At 42.4% G+C, this 22,488-nt stretch overlaps 1 protein-coding gene across 1 annotated transcript; it reads right to left on the reverse strand.

The window, feature by feature from the left end:
• Positions 1-1,426: 1,426 nt before the first annotated feature.
• LOC133114974 (uncharacterized) lies at positions 1,427-15,887 on the reverse strand. Its single transcript, XM_061224679.1, has 6 exons — positions 15,814-15,887; positions 15,180-15,287; positions 10,162-10,758; positions 6,924-7,007; positions 5,507-6,197; positions 1,427-1,453 (listed from the first exon to the last, which is right to left on the reverse strand). Exons 1-6 carry the CDS (start codon positions 15,885-15,887, stop codon positions 1,427-1,429), a joined length of 1,581 nt encoding a protein of 526 aa, XP_061080663.1.
• Between the last annotated feature and the right edge of the window lie 6,601 nt (positions 15,888-22,488).

The raw sequence follows: 22,488 nt of genomic DNA on the forward strand, positions 1-22,488 counted from the left end.
ATCGCTGTCGATGTGTGAGTGTACGTATGTATGAATGGGTGAATGGAGAAGCATCAATTGTACAGTGCTTTGGATAAAGGCGCTATATAAATGCCTGCCATTTACCATTTACTTGCTGAAGACCAGACTGGAGGCAGATAGACCCCAAAACCAGCAGGAGCTGAAGAGGGCTGCAGTACAGGCCTGGCAGAGCATCACCAGGGTAGATACCAGCACCTGGTGATGTCTGGGTCATAGACTCCAGGCAGTCATTGATTGAAAAGGATATGCAACAAAATATTGAAAATGATTACTTTATTTCATCTTGTGCTAGTTGGTCCAATTACTTTTGGTCTCCTAAAAATGGGGGAACTGTGTAAAAAGGGCTGTGATTCCTACACCGTTAACCCAATATTGCTCTCTCGGCAACAACACGGCTGTGGTAGCGGGTTTGGTCTTTTGTGTAACCTCAGCTGAAACCCAAATTTCCTGCTAATCTGTTCATGCACATCACCGCTTACCGCCCACTCGCAGTTGTGGTTTCTCATGCAGTAGCTGACATCCTGTTGAAGCAGAAGACCGCCAGGTGCTTGTAGTGAGGGAACCATAAGGCGACCAGAGCTGGCAGACCGGAGTGGTCTAGCTGGGGAGGAGTGATTAAGGATTGTATGTAAGGTGGGGCAGTCCCCTTAGCAGCCTGAAATGCCAACACTAGGGCCTTGAATCGGATGCATGCGGCAATAGGAAGCCAGTGGAGGCCAATGAGGAGCGGGGTGATATGAGCCAACCTGGGTTGACTGGTGATCAGGCGGGCTGCAGCATTTGGGACCAGCTGGAGGGGCTTGATGGCACACGCTGGGAGACCGGCTTGAAAGATATAAAAACAGACACGTTTTATTTTACTTTTTCTTGTTTTTCTTGTCTCTCTCTTGGTAGATAATGGTGAGATATAGACGCCCTTACAATTGAAGCTTCATACTCACCAGTGTAAATGGTAAATGGCAGGCATTTATATAGCGCCTTTATCCAAAGCGCTGTACAATTGATGCTTCTCCATTCACCCATTCATACACACACTCACACACCGACGGCGATTGGCGGCCATGCAAGGCACCGACCAGCTCGTCAGGAGCATTGGGGGGTTCGGTGTCTTGCTCAGGGACACTTAGACACAGCCCAGGCAGGGGATCAAACCGGCAACCCTCTGACTGCCAGACAACTGCTCTTACTGCCTGAGCCATGTCGCCCCACCAGTGTGATGCCAGGCAGGCAGCTGCTGCCCCCAACACTGCAAACAGCCGGTCGGCCAGCGGGTTCAGCTCAGCCAACCACAGATCATCTGTACATACCTCTTTGCAGGCCGTTCTTCTTTAATGTATTTGAATTAAATCTGTATCTACGTCACTGAGTTTTGGTAGTTCGCGAATCTGGTGGAATTTTTCACGTTCTACAAGTTGCCACCTTCCAGGCGTCTCTGAGACAAGGAAAGTCCTGAGCCACTCCCACATATCAAACATACTTCTCATGCGCAGTAATGCAGTTGACTTTACAATGTTACCGGCCTTGTCTTTTTTCTAAGGTTTTTAATCTCCTCTCCCTGTCTGTTCTTTCCTATAGGTCTACAGACCATTCGTTTTCTATACGCCAGATTAGCAGGCTGTAATGAGAACATTTTAGAACTTCTTACATGTGTTGAGAAAATGAAAGGAAAACATAGGTAAATAACTTGAAGGGATTAAGAAAAATCCAGGCGTTCTCAAAAAACTGCACATCGACATTTCAGATTACCATTTTATTACATTCAGCATTTGACTGACTGATTTTTTATTAATTTAAAACAAAAAAAAACCTGTTTTCACTTTGAGTGTAAGAATATTACAGCAATTTAGAAAGAGTAGCATGGCTACTGATTTTGCTTACCCAGCAGGTGAAATCCAAATAAACTACATTCTTAACAGTCTAAAATTAAATACAGAAATTAACGTTCCAGTACACAATATATTTCTCTGAAAGACAGGAAAATAATTTCATACTTATTACATTACATTGGACTTTATTTTCTGACTTCAGTGGATATGACAGGCACTGTAAATATGTTGGCAGAAACATTCATGAGAAAAACATTTATAGGAATATACTACATATGATTTTACTAAAGAATACACTTGAAGATTTTTCCAAGAAAAGAGATTAAATGGTTTAATTATTATATTTTTATCTTTTTGTTGAGAAATAGTACAAGTTAGCACATTTACATACATTAAATTGCCACATTGCAAATGTGAATGTTTTACCCCATCTTGTGCATTTTCCTCCACAATGTATTTTCCATTGCACTTTTCATGTCTAAAATTGATTACCAATTGCCAAAATGCTATTATTATTATTATTATTATTTAAATTTTGGATGTTTCCCTTTTTCTCCCAATTTGGTAGCCAACTGTACCCTTTCTAATCCAAATAGTGTCTAATCCAAATAGATCTGCTAACCCTGACAAGTCCCTCCCTCTGGAGCAGCGAGCCAATTATGCCGCTCCATGAGAGCAGGACCGGGAATCGAACCCCGGTCCTCAGTGTGCAACTGCAACAAACTGCAACTGCAAGGCCGTGCGCAGACATTTTGGGGGGCAGGGGCACTCACCCCACCGACGCGCACTATTCCCACCCCAATGTTGCCACACCACCGCCAACCATAATCACACACTATGCTCATAACATGGGACCTGTTTAAACTATACTGATCAATCCATTCCATAATCACACACTATGTTCATAACATGGGACCTGTTTAAATTTTACTGAAACGCATTATTCCATGAAGAAACCACAGATTTGATGCAGACCTACTCTGACATGCTTGATACATAAGCCCCCTGAATTTTGTGGTTTCAAAACTTTTTCTGTTTTCATGTTCTGTATCATTCTGTTACTCTGCATATATTTTATAAATGAGATGGTAAAACTACTGAACAACAGTTAGATTTTAGTAACGTTTTTGAACATCACACTAAGAGGAAAAGAGACCACAGTATTATATTCAAAAGAACGCGTGCGCACACACACACGCAACATGCACAAGACAAAGCTAAAAATGTATTGGTCATACAAATCCACCCCCCGCCCCCCCCGCCCCCCCCCCCCCCCCCCTAAACGTAAAGACTAAATGTAAAGTTCTACACGCGGGAAATAAAAATATAAGGCAGGATTACTTTACAGGGGGTACAAAAGTATGTGGGGGGTCATAGTTGACCAAAGCCTTTCAGGTTCTAGTCAATGTGCGGTAGCAGTAAAAAAAAATACCAATAGGATGCTAGGATACATAGCCAAGGAAGTTATACTCACCTAACCTACTCCTGTTAGACCACACTTGGAGTACTGTGTGCAGTTATTGGGACCACACTATAAGAAGGACATAGAGGCACTGGAAAACGTTCAGAGAAGGGCAACCAGATTGATTCCATGTATAAATATAAGAGTTACGAGGATAGACTTAGGATGCTTAATCTCTTTAAGTTTAGTGAAATGAGGCTTTGGAGGGATTTGATTGAGGGTTTTAAATTTATTAAAGAGATTAACAAAGTCAGGTTGAAGCACGAGAGGACACAAAAGGAAATTGGCAAAGTATAAATTCTGCTTGATACGTGTTAGATTCTCTCTAGCTTTTAGGCAAATTAGGCAGTAGGCACTTTTCGGGGTAGGAAAAGGCGAACTTTACCTTGTTATGTTACGTTATGTTTCTTAACCCACTTATCAGTAGGTCAAGCTAAATTCCTGAAGAATTACTCATTGCCAAGGAAATCGCACACAATATAGGGTTAACCATAGATAATTAATATAAGCATCTGTCATTCATTTTAGCTTACATTTACATTTTTGTCATTTGGCAGACGCTTTGAATCCAAAGCGACTTACAAGTGCATAGGTTCTTCCACAAGTTAAAGCATCACATCCATAACTAGTAAAATACACATGAAGTGTTGTTCTAAACATACAGTCATCACAAGTACAATTTGTTAAATTGCCCTTATCTTCCACAGGACGGCAGGCAGCGATCCATGCCATCCTTTTCCCGTCTCTTTGATTGCTGCCGTACTTTTTATTGTCCGGTTCAGTCGTTCCACCATTTCTGGTCCCTCCGCTTGTTTCTATCCCAGAGCGCAAACGTATGTCAGTTCTCCCACCCAGAACCGTAGGTGGAAAAGCTTTTCTACATCTGGCAGCCGAAGGGCTGGTGCTTGAGACAACTGCTCATTTAATCCAGTGAAGGCCTCTTCCTCTTCAGGCCCCCACTCCAATTTTTCACTTCCTGGTTTCCCTCCTTTCAGCATCCTCTGCAACGGCGACACCAGCTCCCCCAAAGTCTTGTACATATGATCTGTAGTAATTGGCTAGGCCAATAACCTGTCTCAGTCCAGTTACTGTCGTACTGCAGTTACTGCAGGGATGCCTGTAGAGCAGTGGTTAAGGTACATGACTGGGACCTGCATGATCAGTGGTTTGATCCCCGGTGTAGCCACAATAAGATCAGCACAGCCATTGGGCCCTTAACCCTGCATTGCTCCGGGGGAGGATTGTCTCCTGCTTAGTCTAATCAACTGTACGTCGCTCTGGATAAGAGGCTCTGTATTTGTCTTGCACATCAGCTGAGGGAGTCACTCCGGACCATGTACTGCTCTTAAGTCTGACACCGCATTATTACCACCTCAAATGTTTATTGGGATACCAGTAACCGGACTATCCTCTGTTTATTGGGATACCAGTAACCAGACTATCCTCTGTTTATTGGGATACCAGTAACCGGACTATCCTCTGTTTATTGGGATACCAGTAACTGGACTATCCTCCGTATCAGAGTAAAAAGTCCCAATAGTTACGTGAAATGAACATACATCTGTAACAAATGAAAAATAACAAAACACTTAAATCAAATAAATATTTTGTAGGTTAAACATTTTGGTTAACATTTTCTTTAAGCACTAAAATATATATGGTAATCAGCTCAATGGTTTTATCAGTCCTTTATTTACGGCCCCTCACTAATCACTAAACTACCAAAAACTATGCAAAACGTAACAATCTGCATCATAAAATGACGGAGATAACGTTGTTTTCATGATAATTAGACTAGCTAGCTTGCACGCGAGTACTGAGGCTAGTAATGACGAAATTACAGCATGAAGGTTGCAACTGGCAAGACCTAGTGAGCTACTACAGAGTTTTCTCACTGATATATAACATAAAATTCACTGTAAGCTAACTGTGGCTGGGGACGTGGTGCTTGTAAGTTGTATTTGGAAGTTGTATATCGGACGACAATTGACTGAAACTGACAAAACCATAGTGGGGGGGGGGGAGGTTGCACAGCGGAGTATTAATTTGATATAGTGTATTTTTATGTGGATATTACTATACATTTCCCTCTTTATATTTGACAGACTTTCAATAACAAATTAATAAAAAATCAAATACAACTAATACCACCCAAAAAAAGGCACTTTTGTGACTTTAAAGTGTGCCTTTTTTGTGCCTGGTAAAATGGCCTCTGTAGGACCTCCTCACTCCTCCTGAACCTCCATATCCCAATGCACAGAGAGAGATGGATCTTCTCCCATGCATCCAGCTCGGTCTTCCACAGACTGGCCTTCCGGCGGATGACCTTTGACACATCGCTCTTGCCCCCATTGGCCAGGCTGATGCTGTCCTTGCAGATGAAGAAGAGGTCCACGCCCATGATGACATTCCCAACACCTGTCGCAAAATCCAGCCCATCTGGCATCGTGTTGGGTATAATGTAACTGGCCGCTTGCTCCAGACACTCCAGCATAGTCTCCACGTCTTCAAAGTAGCTCTGGAAGATTTCATTGATCTTCTTCCCATGGTGAGTGTTGACCGATAATTCGGTGATACCTGTAGCTAAGCTGTTCACGCCACTGGTGACCCCCAGCCCAACGCCGACCATCGTGAGGGCCAGCGATGCCCCCGCTGTGACAGGGACCAGAGCCAGGCCCACGATGGACACAATGCCTCCCACAAAGCCTACACTGCTGCCCGCCACGCTGGAGATGCCGGCCCCCATCTTCATCCTGTCCAGCTGCACTGCTCCTTCCTCCAGAGCCACCAGGAACTGCTGCATCCTGGAGCAGCGCAGGCTGAACAGGCCGATGAACCGCTGGGCTGATCCCCTGAACAGGTAGGTCATCCTGAAGTGCCGGTCTAATCTGAGGGGGAGAGGTTTCACTATGAGCCAGGGCTCCAAAACGTTTTAGATCCCTGGATAATTTGACTGCCCTTTGTAATCTATTTGGTGACAAAGATGACCATCAAGAGAAGACTTAACAACAACATAACGTGAAGAGGGCTCACCACAAGATGCAACCCATGGCAAGCCTCAAAAATAGAATGGCCAGGTTACAGTTTGCAAAAACGTACATTAAAAAACTTGTAGTGATCTGGAACAAAGTGTTATGAATAGATGACACAAAGATTCACCGAAAAAAACAAAAACACTTTCTATAATGGACTTAATTAAGCGACTAAATGCAACAGGCTATCAATGTATTTGTTCCTACCAGCTATATGACCAAGTTATTTAAATAATTTCCCACTGCTGCACAGTGATTTAGTAAAATACATTTTGTGTTATTCTGTGATTTGCTGTGAGTGCTCCACAACATCAGCCAATATTTTCTATGACAAACACACAGCCTGACTTATAATTAATCATGAGGCTATGGATCTGTGCCAGGGTGGTTGAAGTTAATGGACTTTGCCATTAGGAAAAGTATAAATGCAAACAGTTACACCTGAACTCACTACATCAGGAACAAGCCGTTATCAAAGCAAACAAAACACCTGTTATAACTGCACCTATATCACACACAATGAATTTACTGTAAAATGTCTCTGTCGACATTAAACCTCATTAAGGATCAGGATGTACTTACCTGATGCTCCTCAGATGAGTCAAATGTTCATACATGTTCTGAATGGCTTCGTTGGTCAAATTGGGGCATGGGGCTTTCTTTGTCCTAGGAAGAATAAGAAAAATCTGCCACTGTATGAGACGTCTCAAATTAATTTAACCGTGTTTGCCGACTATAATGGATTAAAAAACAATAAGCACTTTTTTAGGAACATTTTTACTTTATTACACCTACTTATTCATGCGATTATCTAATCAGCCAATTGTGTGGCAGCAGTGCAATGCATACAATCATGTCCATACGGGTCAGGAGCTTCAGGTAATGTTCACATGCACCATCAGAATGGAGAAAACATCTTTTGTTTACTTGATCTGAGTAACTTTGACTATGGAATAATTTTTGGTGGCAGAGGGTGGTTTGAGTACCTCATAAACTGCTGATCTCCTGGAATTTTCATGCACACTAGTCTGCAAAGTTTGCAAAGAATGGTGCAAAAAACAAAAAAATCTAAATACAGTGAGCAGCCGTTCTGCAGACAGAAATGCCTTGTTAAGGAGAGACATCAGAGGAGAAGGGTCCGACTGGTCAAAGCTGACAGGAAGGTGACAGTAACGCAAATAACCACACATTACAACACTGGTATGCAGAAGAGCATATCTGAACAAACAACACATCATAACTCTAAGTGGATAGGCTACAGCAGTAGAAGTAAAGAATATATATGTCAAATAAATACCTAATAAAGTGCTCTGTGAGTGTATATTAGTATTATACACTGCCCAAAAAAATTAAGGGAATGCAACATTTAATCATCACAGTGTAACACCACGTCAGTTAAACTTCAGGGATATCAGTCTGTCCATTTAGGAAGCACAAGTGATTGTGAATCAATTTATCCTGCTTTGGTGCAAATTAAAGTGACAACAGGTGCAATGGAGATGCAAAAGGAAGACAACCGCAAAAAAGGTAATGGTTTTGCATGTGGTGGCCACAGACAATTTCTCTCTCCTTATCTTTCCTGACTAATTCTTCTCTAGTTTTCTGTTCTGCTAGTGTCCTTGTCACTACTGGTAGCCCAATCAGGTTGCACAGGTAGTCCAGCTCCTCCAGGATGGCACATCCATATGTGCGATCACAGGAAGGTATGCTGTGTCTCCCAGCACAGTCTCAAGAGCATGGAGGAGATACCAGGAGACCGGCTGTTACACAAGGAGAGCTGGACAGGACCATAGAAGGGCATCAACCCAGAAGCTAGACCCATCAGAGGTCCGGTCCTTTTTGTGCGAAAAGGAACAGGAGGATCACTGCCAGAGCCCTACAAAATGACCTCCAGCAGGCGACTGGTGTGCATGTTTCTGACCAAACTGTCAGGACTCCATGAGGGTGGCATGAGGGCCCGACGTCTTCTAGTGGGACCTGTGCACACAGCCCAGCACCGTGCAGCTCGATTGGCATTCGCAAGAGACCACCAGAATTGGCAGGTCCACCATTGCCCCCCTGTTCTCTTCAGACGCTATGGTGAACATTATGCTGCCTGTAAGATCATCCTGCATGACCAGTATGGCGGTGGGTCAGTGATGGTCTGGGGAGGCATATCCTTTGAGGGTCGCACAGACCTCCATGTCATAGCCAACGGTACCCTGACTGCTGTTAGGTACGGGGAAGAATTCCTCAGACCGATTGTCAGACTTGGTGCAGTGGGCCCTGGGTTCCTCCTGGTGCAGGACAATGCCCGGCCTCATGTGGCCAGAGTGGCAGTTAGATGAGGGAGGCATTGATGTAATTGACTGGACCTCACGTTCCCCTAAATCCAATTGAGCACATATGGGACGTTATGTATCGGTGCAAGTACCGCCGCAGACTGTCCAGGGGCTCACTGATGGCCTGATCCAGGTCTGGGAGGAGATCCCCCAGGACACCATCTGCCGACCCATCAGGAGCATGCCCAGACACTGTCGGGAGCGCGTACAGGCACGCGGGGGCCATACACACTACTGAGTCACATTATGAGTTGCCATCACAAAATTCACACAAGGATCAGCCTGTGATTTCAATGTTTTACTTTTCGGGGTGATTTTGAATCCAGCCCTCATTGCGTCGATGATTTTGGTTTCCTTTGACCGTTGTTACGTCATTTTGTTCTCAACAAATTAGACAATGTACATCAGTAAAGATTTTCAACTTGAATAAATCATTAATCAAGATCTGATGTGTCCCTTAATTTTGTTTTAGCAGTGTATTAACTACTGTATGTACAATGCATTAAGAACTGATATAGTCTGTATTCATTAAGAGAGACAGAACATAATATATATTCACACATGCAGAAACACAGGGGAAAGGCTTCAACTGGTGAATGTATTGGGGGAAGTATTTCTGCTTACCTATAATTCATTCCAAGAAATGATATACTTCCTGAACTGGAAAAAAAGAGAAAATATCAGCTGTGAAAGTTGTCCCCCGTCCAACTAAACCGATTTCCTTCAGTGATTCTAGAGTCAGTCAGCACTCTACAAATGCCAACACCATTATCTACCTCCTGACAATTGAAGCTTCATACTCCATTTTGTTTTTCTGGTAGAGCCATTTAAAATTTGCCGGAGTGACGATGAAAAGTGCATCGCTGGAAAAAATTAGGTTGTAAGGAAAAACCCTATATCTTTGGAAATTAGTATTTTTAGGTAATTTCATATGTAGAATTCCTATCGGGTCTCAGAAAACATGCATCTAATTTTGTATCCCTTACTAGGGACCAATTTTGGGTTGGTATATTTCCAAAAATTAAACAGTATTTTTAGTGCAATTTTATTTCTAAATAAGAGTAATCCGAGAGCACTTTCTCATTGTGTAAAGATAAAACACATTACGAATAACATTAGCTGAGATATGACCCATGGACATATTTTAATTTGACCATTTTCAGCACATTTAGACCCACCCGGAAACCAATGTCAGAAATGTAATCTGACCCTCCACTTTGAATATGTTGATATTATATAGTTCAACTCAGTCGACTTTTCTAGAAACATTTAGCTGGTACTCAGTGGATTTTGTTTATACACCACTTGCAGAATGGGACAGCTAATTCACATTATGAGTTGCCGTGATAAAATTCACACAAGGATCAGCCTGTGATTTCAATTTTTTACTTTTCGGGGTGATTTTGAATCAAGCCCTCATTGCGTTGATGATTTTGGTAATGATTAAAGCTAACGATGGAGTATGTTACGCTGTGATTTGATTGAAACATTAAAAATACCTTTTCTGGAGCTTCTCACACAACTCCTGGGAAACCCTCAAGTATTTGTCCAGCTGGAAAGCCAGCAGGTCCACGTTCACCAGGCTGGGAAGAAAGAATTCGCTGTTGTCTCTCTTGAAATGGATCAAAAGCGGACAGGCTCGCCTGGCGGCGGTGATGACTGAACGAACGTCATCAGCGCTCACCCCCTCGGGGAGCTGGCACACCGGATTCTCCTCCTCGAAGACGGAGAGCGACGTGACCGCCAGCATCTCCACAGCCTCCAGGAACAGGGTCAGCTTCTCAAGCCCCTTCAAGGTGTCTTGGAGCAGGCATCCCAGCTCCTTCTCCAGCTCCTGGGCCCTTTTCCCAGCGGTTACCTGGGTCATCTTGCTCCACATAAACTCCCCGAAGGCCTTCATCTTGGTTTTTGATTTTTTGTAGTGGTCAGTTGTGAGGTTGATCTTCTCCGCTCTGTCCCTGATGTCTCGCATCATCTCCAGTTCTGTCTCTCTCTGTAGGAGCCATTTTGAGTGTCTGTCGCAGAACTCCTGCACCGTGTGAATACAGCTCATGGTGCCTGAAATGTAGCCAGCAGTCAACTGATCCAGTTCCTCTCTGCAAGGCAATAAGAACTTACATTGTTGATTCACATCAACACTGTTTCACTCACATTGGCCATTTCTCCTACCTCCAACCTGTGTGTCGGAGAGCACTATTTCAACTTTTGGCTGTATTTAAATAATTATTTGGTATAATGATTCAATTTGTGTCCTTTTATTCAGCTGTACTTTAGTGCAGACATGTGAAGCTGCCTGAGAATTGCAAGTTTTTGGTGCGGATGTATTCCAGAGCTAAACTTGAGGTGGAGAAGTTGTGGTCAGCTTCTGTGAATCCTTCTTAGTTTACTATTTACTTACATTTCTGGTGTTTTTCATTGATTCCAGATCTGGTACATACCCGTTTCATTCACAAACACAGAGCACAAAAGGAAGGCCCTGTGTGATTAAACTGGGAATATTGGACACCTTTACTTATCTCACCGTGTATGGGCCATGATTATTGTCTAGAGCTCTTGTCCAGCGCTGTCCGAACTCAAACTTCAGCAAAGTTGAGCAGCCTCATCTGACTGGAAACTTGTTCTACCACCTTCCATAATAAAATATGAGCGAGTGCAGAGGAAGTTTAATATCGCTGACAAGAAAAAAAAGAACATGAAAATGAAACCTGGGTGCGACAAAACATTATCCATTAACTGAAATAACATTAAACTACAGTGGCAAAACATTCAATGTCACATTCAATCGAAGACCAAGAGCAACACATTTTCATATAGGGTAGTGATATCTATTATTTTACGCCACACTACTTTGTCTTCTGTGCTGTAGGCTACATGTATTATTTTTAAGTTTCCTCGACTGCACACAAATCTGAGATGAACTTACTTCTCCACGGCTGTGGTAGCAGTTTTGGTCCACTACAAATCCGCTGTCTGAAAGTTTAGACAATTACTTTCCTTGTATTCAAATGAAAAGTTGAAAAGCAACCCAATCTCCTGTATGATACTGCTACCTTGGGCTGGCCTCTGAAAGTGAATCTTGTATTTCTGAATCTGACTTTTATAGGCTTCAATTTCCAAAAAACTATCAGAACGCTGCAGATCTTAATTCTCATCCAGACGCAGCCCTTTCCTTCCTTCAGTGACGCCTGGAAGGCAGCTGCTGTAGGGTGTGTGTGTGTGTGTGTGTGCCCGTGTGTATGTGTGTGTGTCTGTGTGAGGTTATGGGTGCATGAAAACAGTTAGCCACATATTAATTTGAGGGTCTTTAAGGGTTCTTACTTCTTCCCTTGGGCCAGGCTTCTTCCCAACCATGAACTCCCCAGTGGGGAGAGCAGTTCAGCACAGCCCCACCGGGTCTGTCAATGGGTTGGTGAGTATGGCTGTTCACGTTTCCAGTTTACTTAGCTATATTCTGTTGTTCATTGTGTTACTTATGTTTCCTCCTGAGTGACCGGACCGATCCATAAAATTGTATTTCACCTGTGGGTAAGCAAAATGAGTAGCCATGCCACGCTTTCTACATTGCTTTAATATTGTATTTTCTTCATGGTCGTATTGTCAATAATAATAATTCATATTAATTGCAACTCACTCATTGCTTACAATCTCAACAAAAGGTATTTATATTTAATTCTACAACTTTACATTATTGGTATTTGGCAGAGGCTCTTATCCAGAGCGACGTACAGTTGATTAGACTAAGCAGGAGACAATCCTCCCCTGGAGCAATGCAGGGTTAAGGGCCTTGCTCAAAGGCCCAACAGCTGTGCGGATCTTATTGTGGCTACACCGGGATTAGAACCACCGACCTGGTTTGTCCCAGTCATGTACCTTAACCACTACACTACAGGCCACCCCAAGGGACAGGTCCGGTCCATTGTCTCTATTGCTCAGTTTGCGTTCCAGCCGTGCCGATATCCACAATATACGCACGGCTAAATGGAATGTTCACACAGCTTTTAATATTACTCTGTGTGTGTAGATCACTGTTATCTACTTAACATTATCATAAGTTTGCAGCTTGTAGCCTACTAAAGTAACCCAATCTCCTATATGATACTGCAACTTTGGGCTCGCCTCTGAAAGTGAAACTTGTATTTCTGTTTGTGACTTTTTTAGGCATCACTTTCCCAGAAACTCTGCTGTTATCAGAAAGCTGCTCCTCCAGAGCCAGGGCCTTTCCTTCCCTCAGTGATGCCTGGAAGGCAGCTGTGTCTGCACACGCACACAAGTATCTTCACATTTCCATGTATACATTATGCCCATGCGTCTTATTATGAACGTGTATTTACTGGTTGTTTTACTTTCACTACATCTACACTCTCATTTGAAGAGTGAGCATACATTTTTCAAACATTGAGCAACAATCAAAATGATACATTCTGGGGAAAATCTACTCACAACAGGTATTACACAGACAGAGCTTCTCGGTGATGGTTGGTAAAAATGAGTAAGTACACACTGAAGGCAGTCGGCATATATTGTTCTAATAATGCAGACAATGCACACAGTATTATACACAAGACAGTACTATACACACTGGGTTAAACATTTGCAATGAAAGTACACTACGTGGCAGTTTTTAAATTCTTGTTCTGTGTTTTGTGATGGGCGTTGCAGAAATGAAAATACAGGTACATCCATTAATCATAAAAACAGACTATTACTCAAACAAACCCACTTTTGTAATCATAACACTTATTGTCCATACACAACGACGAGGCAGATGTGAGCAGTGTAATCATTAATCATCAAATCAGGTATTTGCTATATAATGTCTGTAAGGGCATATTTTCAAATTTGTCCATAAAATAGCCACAAGTTTAGACGTAATGTCGAGCTTCTTTGACTGGCTTTACAATGATTGAATTGTACCTTTATTGATGAAGATGCGATGGTTGGGGGTAGAGAGGGAAGCAGGGCAGACAGGCAAGGCAGGTGAGTTGGCAGGTGGATGAGAGCAAACAAAGGAAACTCCAATAGATTCCAATGATTCAAACAAATGGTTAGTAGAAAGTAGTTAAATCAGTAGATCCAAATAATGAAAATGTGACATTTAAGTATTCAAAAGGGTCCAAAGGTCTTCAACAGCCGTAAAGAACTGTGTGCTCTTACGTCTTCCTAACTCCTTTGTTCTCAGTGTTCTAAAAATCAAAAGTGAGTGTCGGCCATCTTAAAGCTCAAGGCCTTCTCATAATAACAAAAATAAGAGTTCTTTCAAAATAAAAGATCCTAAATTGAAACCAAGTTCTCTGTGCTCCTGTAGCACGCATTAAACTCATTTAAATGGGAAATGGCTCCTACATAGCCGGCCCCTTATAGCTACTGCAGGAAGCAAGCTATAACAATCAAAAATGGAAAATTTCTAAGGAGCCATATACTGTTAACATGACTCTTTTTTTTTTTTTTTGTTCTTTTTTTTTGATTTATTTATTAATTTTATTTATTTATTTATTTATTTATTTATTTATTTATTTATTTTTTGAATCTACACTAAGCCTATTCACATATATACAACAGCGCCGTTGTCCGAATCATTATCCAAATCAATCCCAGTCCAATTTCCAAATTCCAGTATCAATAAGTCCAATCCAATGACCCCGAAGGGTACAATTCAATCCCCGAAGGGTCCAATACAATCCCCGAAGGGTCCAATTCAATCCCCGAAGGGCGCTACGCTAATCAGGGGAAAAAAAATAAAACCCCCGATCGCTCCTCACCACCAGGCCGAAGCCTGGCTTGAGAGCCGGTTTTATAAGCTCCAGGCCTAAGGCAGAGACCCAAGGGGATCCATGAACCATCATGGATCTTACCCTTGATCTTAGCCAAAAGGCCGAGAAGCGATTGAAAAGGTAAGTAGTAGCCTCACAGTTTTCCTTTACAGTGACATTCACAGTGACAACTCCCTTTCTTAATTCAGGGTCATCTGGAGACAGGACAAGTTCAAAAGGAGGATCTGGCCAGCAATGGGTTGGTTCCTTTAGGAAGTCTGGGCCGTTGATCCAAGTCTTTCTTTTCAGAAAGGTGTCGACATGCAGTCCTCGGGAGGCATCATCAGCAGGGTTCAATTTTGTTCCTATATACTTCCACTGAGACACCTCTGATGCACTTCTGATGATATTGACGCGGTTGGCCACAAAGGTCTGGAATCTTCTGCTTTCATTCCGGATATACCGGAGAACGGTCATGCTATCTGTCCAAAACAGAGATGCATCCAAATCAATGTGCAACTCCTCAGATAGCATTCTGTCCATACGTACTGCCAGAACTGCAGCAGTAAGCTCCATACGTGGTGTGGTCATCACTTTCAAGGGGGCAACTCGGGCCTTTCCCATTAGAAAAGTGACATGGGCCTTGTTGCTGCTGGTCAACCTCAGGTAGGTAACGGTCCCATACCCGACGTCACTCGCATCACAGAAGTGGTGCTTCTGTGCTGTCTTGATGCTTCCAAACATCTACAGACCTTGAATTCTCTCACTTTTGGAAGTTCTTGCCACCATTGCTTCCAGGCTTGGGCGTGGGTCTCTGGCAACTCCTCATCCCATCCAACGTTCTGCTTGCATAACTCCTGTAGAATGCATTTTGCCTTGAAGGTGAGAGGTGCAAGAAACCCCAGTGGGTCATATATGGAACTGACCATGGACAGAATTCCACGTCTGCTGCATGGACGCTCCTTGATTGTCACCTGGAATGTGAAGGCATCTTCCTTGACACACCATTGCACACCCAGAGCCCGCTCAACTGGAAAATCTTCTATGTCAAGATCAAGATTCTTTACATCCTTTGCCCTTTCAGACTCAGGAATGGAGGCCAAGACAGCTCTGTCGTTACTAATCCATTTTGTCAACTTAAAGCCTCCAGTTGCACAGAGTAACTTCAATTCCTTGCAGAGCTTGATGGCAAAGCCCTCTGCATCAACAGCTTTCAACAGATCATCTACATAGAAATTATTCATGATTGTGCTAGTTGCCTCAGCTGAGAAGCACCCTTTGTTATCCTCAGCTGTCCTCTTCAAAGCATAACTTGCACAGCTGGACGATGACGTTGCACCAAAAAGATGTACGACCATCCTATATTCCTTCAGTGGCTGGCTGATATCTCCATCAGGCCACCAAAGGAAGCGCAGGAAGTTCACATGGTGAGGTGGGACTTTGACTTGGTGGAACATCTTCTCCACGTCAGCCATGATGGCGATCTTGCCTAGACGTAAACGGACTAAAACTCCAATTAAGGTGTTTGTAAGATTGGGACCTTGAAGGAGTTCAGTATTCGGTGATTTTCCCTGATAAGCAGCGGAACAATCAAACACCACTCGCAAACTCCCCTTCTTCAGATGAAACACACCATGATGAGGTATGTACCACACCTTTCCATTTTCCAGCTGCTCTTGTGGCACAAGTTCAGCATGTCCACTTGATAGGACTACTTCCATGAAGGCTGTATACTCCCTATGAAAGTCAATGCTCCTCTGAAACTTTCTCCTCAATGACAAGGTCCGTTGCTCTGCCAGGTGACGGTTGTTTGGCATTGTAGGGTCGTCCTTCTTGAATGGCAAGGGCAGTTGGTAGTGTCCATTAACTATCTTTGCAGAGCTGTCCATTATTTGCATGTATCTGCAATCTTCAACTGACATTTGCTGCTTTTCCTCGAAACCCTTCTCTGGGAAATCATGATTGTATTGCTGAATTAAGAGTTCACTCATTTTCTCAACAGATATTCGATGTGAATGAACATGCTTCTGGCCTTGCTGATTGATGCATGCATCCTCATTATGGAGAATACCATTCACCACCCAACCTAGCAGTGTCTTTATAGCAAAAGGCCCATTACCCTGGCTATTGATAATTCTCCACGGCTCCATCAGTTTGGGTGCATTCATCCCTATGAGAAGGTCAATTTCAGCATCAATGTTGGGTATTTCCACATCCTGAAGATAGGACCATTTCCTGATGTCTTCTTGTCTGGGTATGTATTCTTTGCCAGCAGGGATTTCTTGTTGAGTGTAAACTTCAGGTAAGTCTATGAATTCACTTCCTTCCAGACTACACACTTCGAGGCCCTTGAGCACCAAGCTGTTAATAGGTTTCTTTTGCCCCATCGTGTGCAGAAGAATTTGTTTATGCTTTCCTGTGGCATTCAACTTCCTTCTAAGCTGTTCAGTACAAAATGTTGCCGAACTCCCCTGATCAAGGAAAGCGTATGTCTGGACAACATGATTTGAATTACTTAGCTTGACTTGGACTGGTACAATTGCGAGAGTGCAGTCTTTATCACTACAGTCAAGTGCTTTGGTCTTCAATGAAACCAGCCCGTTGTTTATTATCTTTTCAGAAACTTTGGCTGAATCAACATTTTGGCTTTTAATGTCGTTCTGTGGTATGTGCAAGATAGTAGGATGGAGTTTTGTGCACACTGAACAGGTTTGTCTGTTTTTGCAATTTCGACTCATGTGTCCTTTAACCAGACAGCCAAAGCAGATACCTTTAGTCTTCAAAAGATCAACTATTGCATTATGAGGCTTGCTCACCAGCTCTTGGCAGTCTGCAATATCATGTTCATCATTACAGACAGGACAGAGTTTTGGCATGATGGACACCCTTGACACTTGCACTGTGTTCTCTGCAGTAGAACGCGCTGCATTGTCGTGTGGCACTGCTGCCACTGTTGTTGCAAAACTGCTCCCTCTGGTCTTCTGTTTAGGACTTAGAATGGGCTTGGTGACGCTGATGGTTGCTTTGGGTGGTCTTTTGGTTGCGGTGGCATCTTGGAGATTGCCAAAGATGGGGTCTTGTAGAATCCTGGCCTGCCTTTCCAGGAAGTGGACAAGATCATCAAATGTGGCCCTGGCTCCAGTTCGTTCCCTAATGTCAAAGGCACATCCTCTCCATTTTTCTCTTAGCTTGTATGGCACCTTAGAGATAAGAAGCCTCAAATTTGATGGAAGGTTAAGTTCATCCATGTACCACAAGGTACGCATTACATTGCAACATCCACGCAGGAAAAGAGCATAGCTTTGCAAAGCTTCTCCATTGTCTGTTGGAATGTTGCTCCAATTCAACGCTTTATCCAAGTACGCATTAGTGATTTTAAATTCATCTCCAAAATGATGTTCCAGTAGCCTTTTTGCCTCTGCATACCCTCTATCTGCATCCATATGAAGGCAACTTCTGACCAGCTCCTTAGGCTGCCCGGACGTGTACTGTTCGAGATAATATAGCCGGTCTTGGCTACTGTTAGTATTATTTTCTATGCAGTGTTGAAATGCCAGCATGAATGGCTTGAAATTAAGCGGTTCACCGTTGAACACAGTCACATTTCTAGTAGGAAGAGAAGTCAACTTTTGTTGCTGCACAATGAGATCAGCGATCGCACCCAGGTTGTTATTAATGGAGCTTGAAGGCATGGGTGGTCTGGAAGAGCCTGCAGCATTATGATTGGCCGGATTCAATGGGATTGAGTGAGCAGGCTGTAGAGGCCTCTTTGGCCTTGCATCTTGTGTCAGAACTCTTTGCAGCGGTGTTTTGGGAACTACAGAGATCTTGGCATATTGCGCTGGTGAGAGTTCTGGATGAATTCTTGCATAATGACTCTCCAGATAAGCATTCATACCATCGCCTGGTAGTTCTGAAAGTTCTGTTGAGGTGAATTTAGAATTAGTGGCCTCAACATCAATGCACTCAAACACTTGCACTTTGGCCTGAGCTGCAGCCAGCTCTGTTTCAAGTTCGACTCTTTCTATTGCATTTTGCACCTCAATTCTTTCCCTTTCCAAAGCATGCTTTTTCTGCAGAGCAGCTGTACGTTGCAGTAGGGCTGCCTTCTCAGCTTCAGCCTTTAGCCGTGCCGAAGACACTGATGATGATCTGGAGACACGGCTTACAACAGTCTGTGATTGCTCTGCTTTACCAGAATTAGATATGCTGTCAAGATGAGACACTGCAGCTTGTGCTTGCATGAATTGATTGGCTCTCCATGCTCCTACATCAGTAACATAAAATGTTTCAAAGGTTTGCATTCTTGGTTGGTACCAGTCCTCATTATCAGCTGTTTTTTCTTCTCCCTCAAGCAGCTCTTGCACAGACTGATGACATTCTTTGAATTAATTTAATGCCTGATGAAATTGTTCAATGCTTGCTTCAATATCTTCAACAATTTCTCTCTCTAATGATTCCTTTAATTCATTCATTTTACGTGTACACACGCCAAGTTTTCCTCTGCGTGTTGCACAAAGCTCTTTAACACTCTCATCAGCCATGTTTAAAGCTTAATCAACAGCAGTTCAAAATTCAGCACGGCGGCAAAATTTGTGTCTTCACATTCATTCTCTTCATAAACATGAACAAAAAATCAAAATCCGCTCCAATAGCAGTGTCCAAAATATGATGGTCAACTTCAAATCCAGAATCAAACAACAGGCCACTTCAAATTCAGTTTCAAACTATAGGCCACTCCAAATCCAGTTTCAAACAATAAGCCACTCCAATAGTGAATCTATTCCAAAAAACATCTTCAATTCCAAAATATCCAAAAGCTTCACACTTCAGATGCAGTCAAACAAAGATTCCATGCTTTCCAAACAATTCAAAGCATTCGGTTCTCAACAGCAGAAGCGATGGCATAGTTCTTTACCTTATGTAAGGGCATATTTTCAAATTTGTCCATAAAATAGCCACAAGTTTAGACGTAATGTCGAGCTTCTTTGACTGGCTTTACAATGATTGAATTGTACCTTTATTGATGAAGATGCGATGGTTGGGGGTAGAGAGGGAAGCAGGGCAGCCAGGCAAGGCAGGTGAGTTGGCAGGTGGATGAGAGCAAACAAAGGAAACTCCAATAGATTCCAATGATTCAAACAAATGGTTAGTAGAAAGTAGTTAAATCAGTAGATCCAAATAATGAAAATGTGACATTTAAGTATTCAAAAGGGTCCAAAGGTCTTCAACAACCGTAAAGAACTGTGTGCTCTTACGTCTTACGTCTAACTCCTTTGTTCTCAGTGTTCTAAAAATCAAAAGTGAGTGTCGGCCATCTTAAAGCTCAAGGCCTTCTCATAATAACAAAAATAAGAGTTCTTTCAAAATAAAAGATCCTAAATTGAAACCAAGTTCTCTGTGCTCCTGTAGCACGCATTAAACTCATTTAAATGGGAAATGGCTCTTACATTAGGTACATTCTCCTAGTAGGGTGTGTTGGGTAGGAGAAGGGATTAGAAACTGTGAGATGGTCTACGGGTTAGGGGCGGGGGGTGAGGTTATGGTGCATGAAAACCAGTTAGCCAGATATTAATTTGAGGGTCTTTAAGGGTTCTTACTTCTTCCCTTGGGCCAAGCTTCTTCCCAACCATGAACTCCCCAGTGGGGAGAGCAGTTCAGCACAGCCCCACCAGGTCTGTCAATGGGTTGGTGAGTATGGCTGTTTACATCTCCAGTTTACTTAGCTATATTCTGTTGTTCATTGTGTTACTTATGTTTTCTCCTGAGTGGCCGGACCGATCCGTTGGATAATTGTATCTCACCTGTGGGTAAGCAAAATGAGTGCCACTCTTTCTACATTGCTTTAATATTGTATTTTCTTCATGGTCGTTTTGTCAATAATAATAATTAATATTAATTGCAACTCACCCATTGCTTACAATCTCAACAAAAGGTATTTATATTTAATTATACAAGGGATAGGTCCGGTCCATTTTCTTTTTTGGTCAATTCGCGTTCCAGCTGTGCCAATATCCATGATATACGCACAGCTAAATGGAATCTTCCTACATCTTTTAATATTAATCCGCCTTTGTAAATCACCGTTGTCTACTTTGTAACCGAAATTAACCTAACGTTGTCATTATTTTGCCGCTAGTAGCCTAGCAATTAAAACAAAATTAGTGATTTTAAAGTGTCCTATGACCTACTCTGGGATTTGGAAAGGAGTAAGAAAGGTACGAGTTAAATAACTCAGGCAACATCCACAGATCGAAATACCAGCAAGACCACCAAACCTCGGCGAAGAAAATGATGACCCATAACGACTCTATGAGTTATTTCATTAACTGCACGTTATCTGACAGTGCCCAGATAAACGTCTACAATAAAGACAAATTACTTGTGTGTCAATGTCGTCAGGCGTAACGTAAACTAGCAAGCTAGCTAGCTAATGTCAGTGTGGTGGGGATACATTATTTCAATAGCGTTGCTTAGCTAACGTTAGTGCAGTGGGGATTGCTATTAAGTTACCTGAGGTTAATACCTTGCTTAGCTAGTGGAGTGGGGATACATTATTGTGAGCTAGCGCAATACCGTTAGCATTAGCATTAACGTTAGCAATACCGTTGCTTAGCAACTGTCGTGGTTCCCCAAAGATGACAAGAGTTAGTCCAAATTCCCTCTATCTTATAATCAGGAGTCTGGCAGCAAAGTGCTGAATAATGGGCTTTTATTCCATGAGATATAATCAACAACCCAACGATCCACCTGGCACACTGTCATTATATATGCTTGTGAGGCCTCTGCTCCTCCTTTCTTCAAGGCGTGGTCTCGTCCCATCCTGGTGCGCCACAGTTGTTTAGTGGCTTCTGATTGGTCTCTGGTCACTTCCCCTTCTGCTGTGATTGGCTTACACATTCTCATAGACTTATTAGGAAATACTTGTGGCTACATACTTGTGGCTACATACTTGTGGCTACATACTTGTGGCTACATACTTGTGGCGCGACCTGACTTTTCCATTATGTATTCATCTTTTGGCTAACCACTCCCCCTAATACTTTGAGCTTAAGAAAATATTGGTAGTTACAGTGCTCAGTGAGCATATATAAAAAATAATAGGCAAGGCAAGTTTATTTATATAGCATATTTCATACAGCAATGACAATTCAAAGTGCTTTACAGAGAGCATACAAATACAGAACAAAAAAATAAAAGTGTATAAAAAATAAGAATAAAAATAAGTATATATAACACAATGAGAATAAAAATGAGAATAAAATAATAAAAATAAGATATAAAAAGTAAAAGAGTAAATCAGAGTCATTCGGTGTTCACTCATAGATACTGCAGAACATGAACGTTTTTAGCCTAGTTTTGAGGCCTGTTTGAGTTCTACAGGGAGTTTATTTGAGATGCACGAGGCAGGATGACTAAAAGCTACCTCATTGTGTTTTGTTTTCACTCTTGGAGTGCTTAATACAGTGGTTCTCACACTTTTTTTGTCAGGCCCCCCATCGAAACTACAAAGATTTTCAGCCCCCCCCCCATCATAATGCAACCTGCTAATCAATAATATTGTAAAATGTTTGCACTTAACGATGTTGAATAATGGAAAACAAGGTAGTTTAAAATTTTATACAGAAAAACAATACTAAGAAAAACATTAATTTCATTTTTTCTTTCAGCTTTATATCTTTGTTTCAGTTTAGTAGTGAAAAAAAAACAGAAGTTAAACTTTTTAGAATAAAAAACCACAGTGACTGTGAATTGATACAGCGCACAAGCAGTTAACAAGCAGTCAGTCCTTGTGGCTGTCAGTGGCCTCATCCACCTGCCGTGCGAAGCATTTCTTTTATTTAGTCAATGAGCTGTTCTTCCAAGTCATTTGATTTGTCATGTCTACATCTGGACTTGGCGTCATTGGATAGCGGAATAGCCTTTAATTTCGCTGCACTTGCCTCATCGAGCATAGTTCACACCATATCTAATGCAGCGGGGAAGTATCAACGAACAAATCTTTTTAAATGAATGAACTGAGCCGAGGCTTTTCATTTGGCTCTCTCCCCAAATGCTGAGATCAGCCCGCCCCCT

This window comes from Conger conger, chromosome 16 (assembly GCF_963514075.1).
Source record: "Conger conger chromosome 16, fConCon1.1, whole genome shotgun sequence".
Lineage (NCBI taxonomy): Eukaryota > Metazoa > Chordata > Actinopteri > Anguilliformes > Congridae > Conger > Conger conger.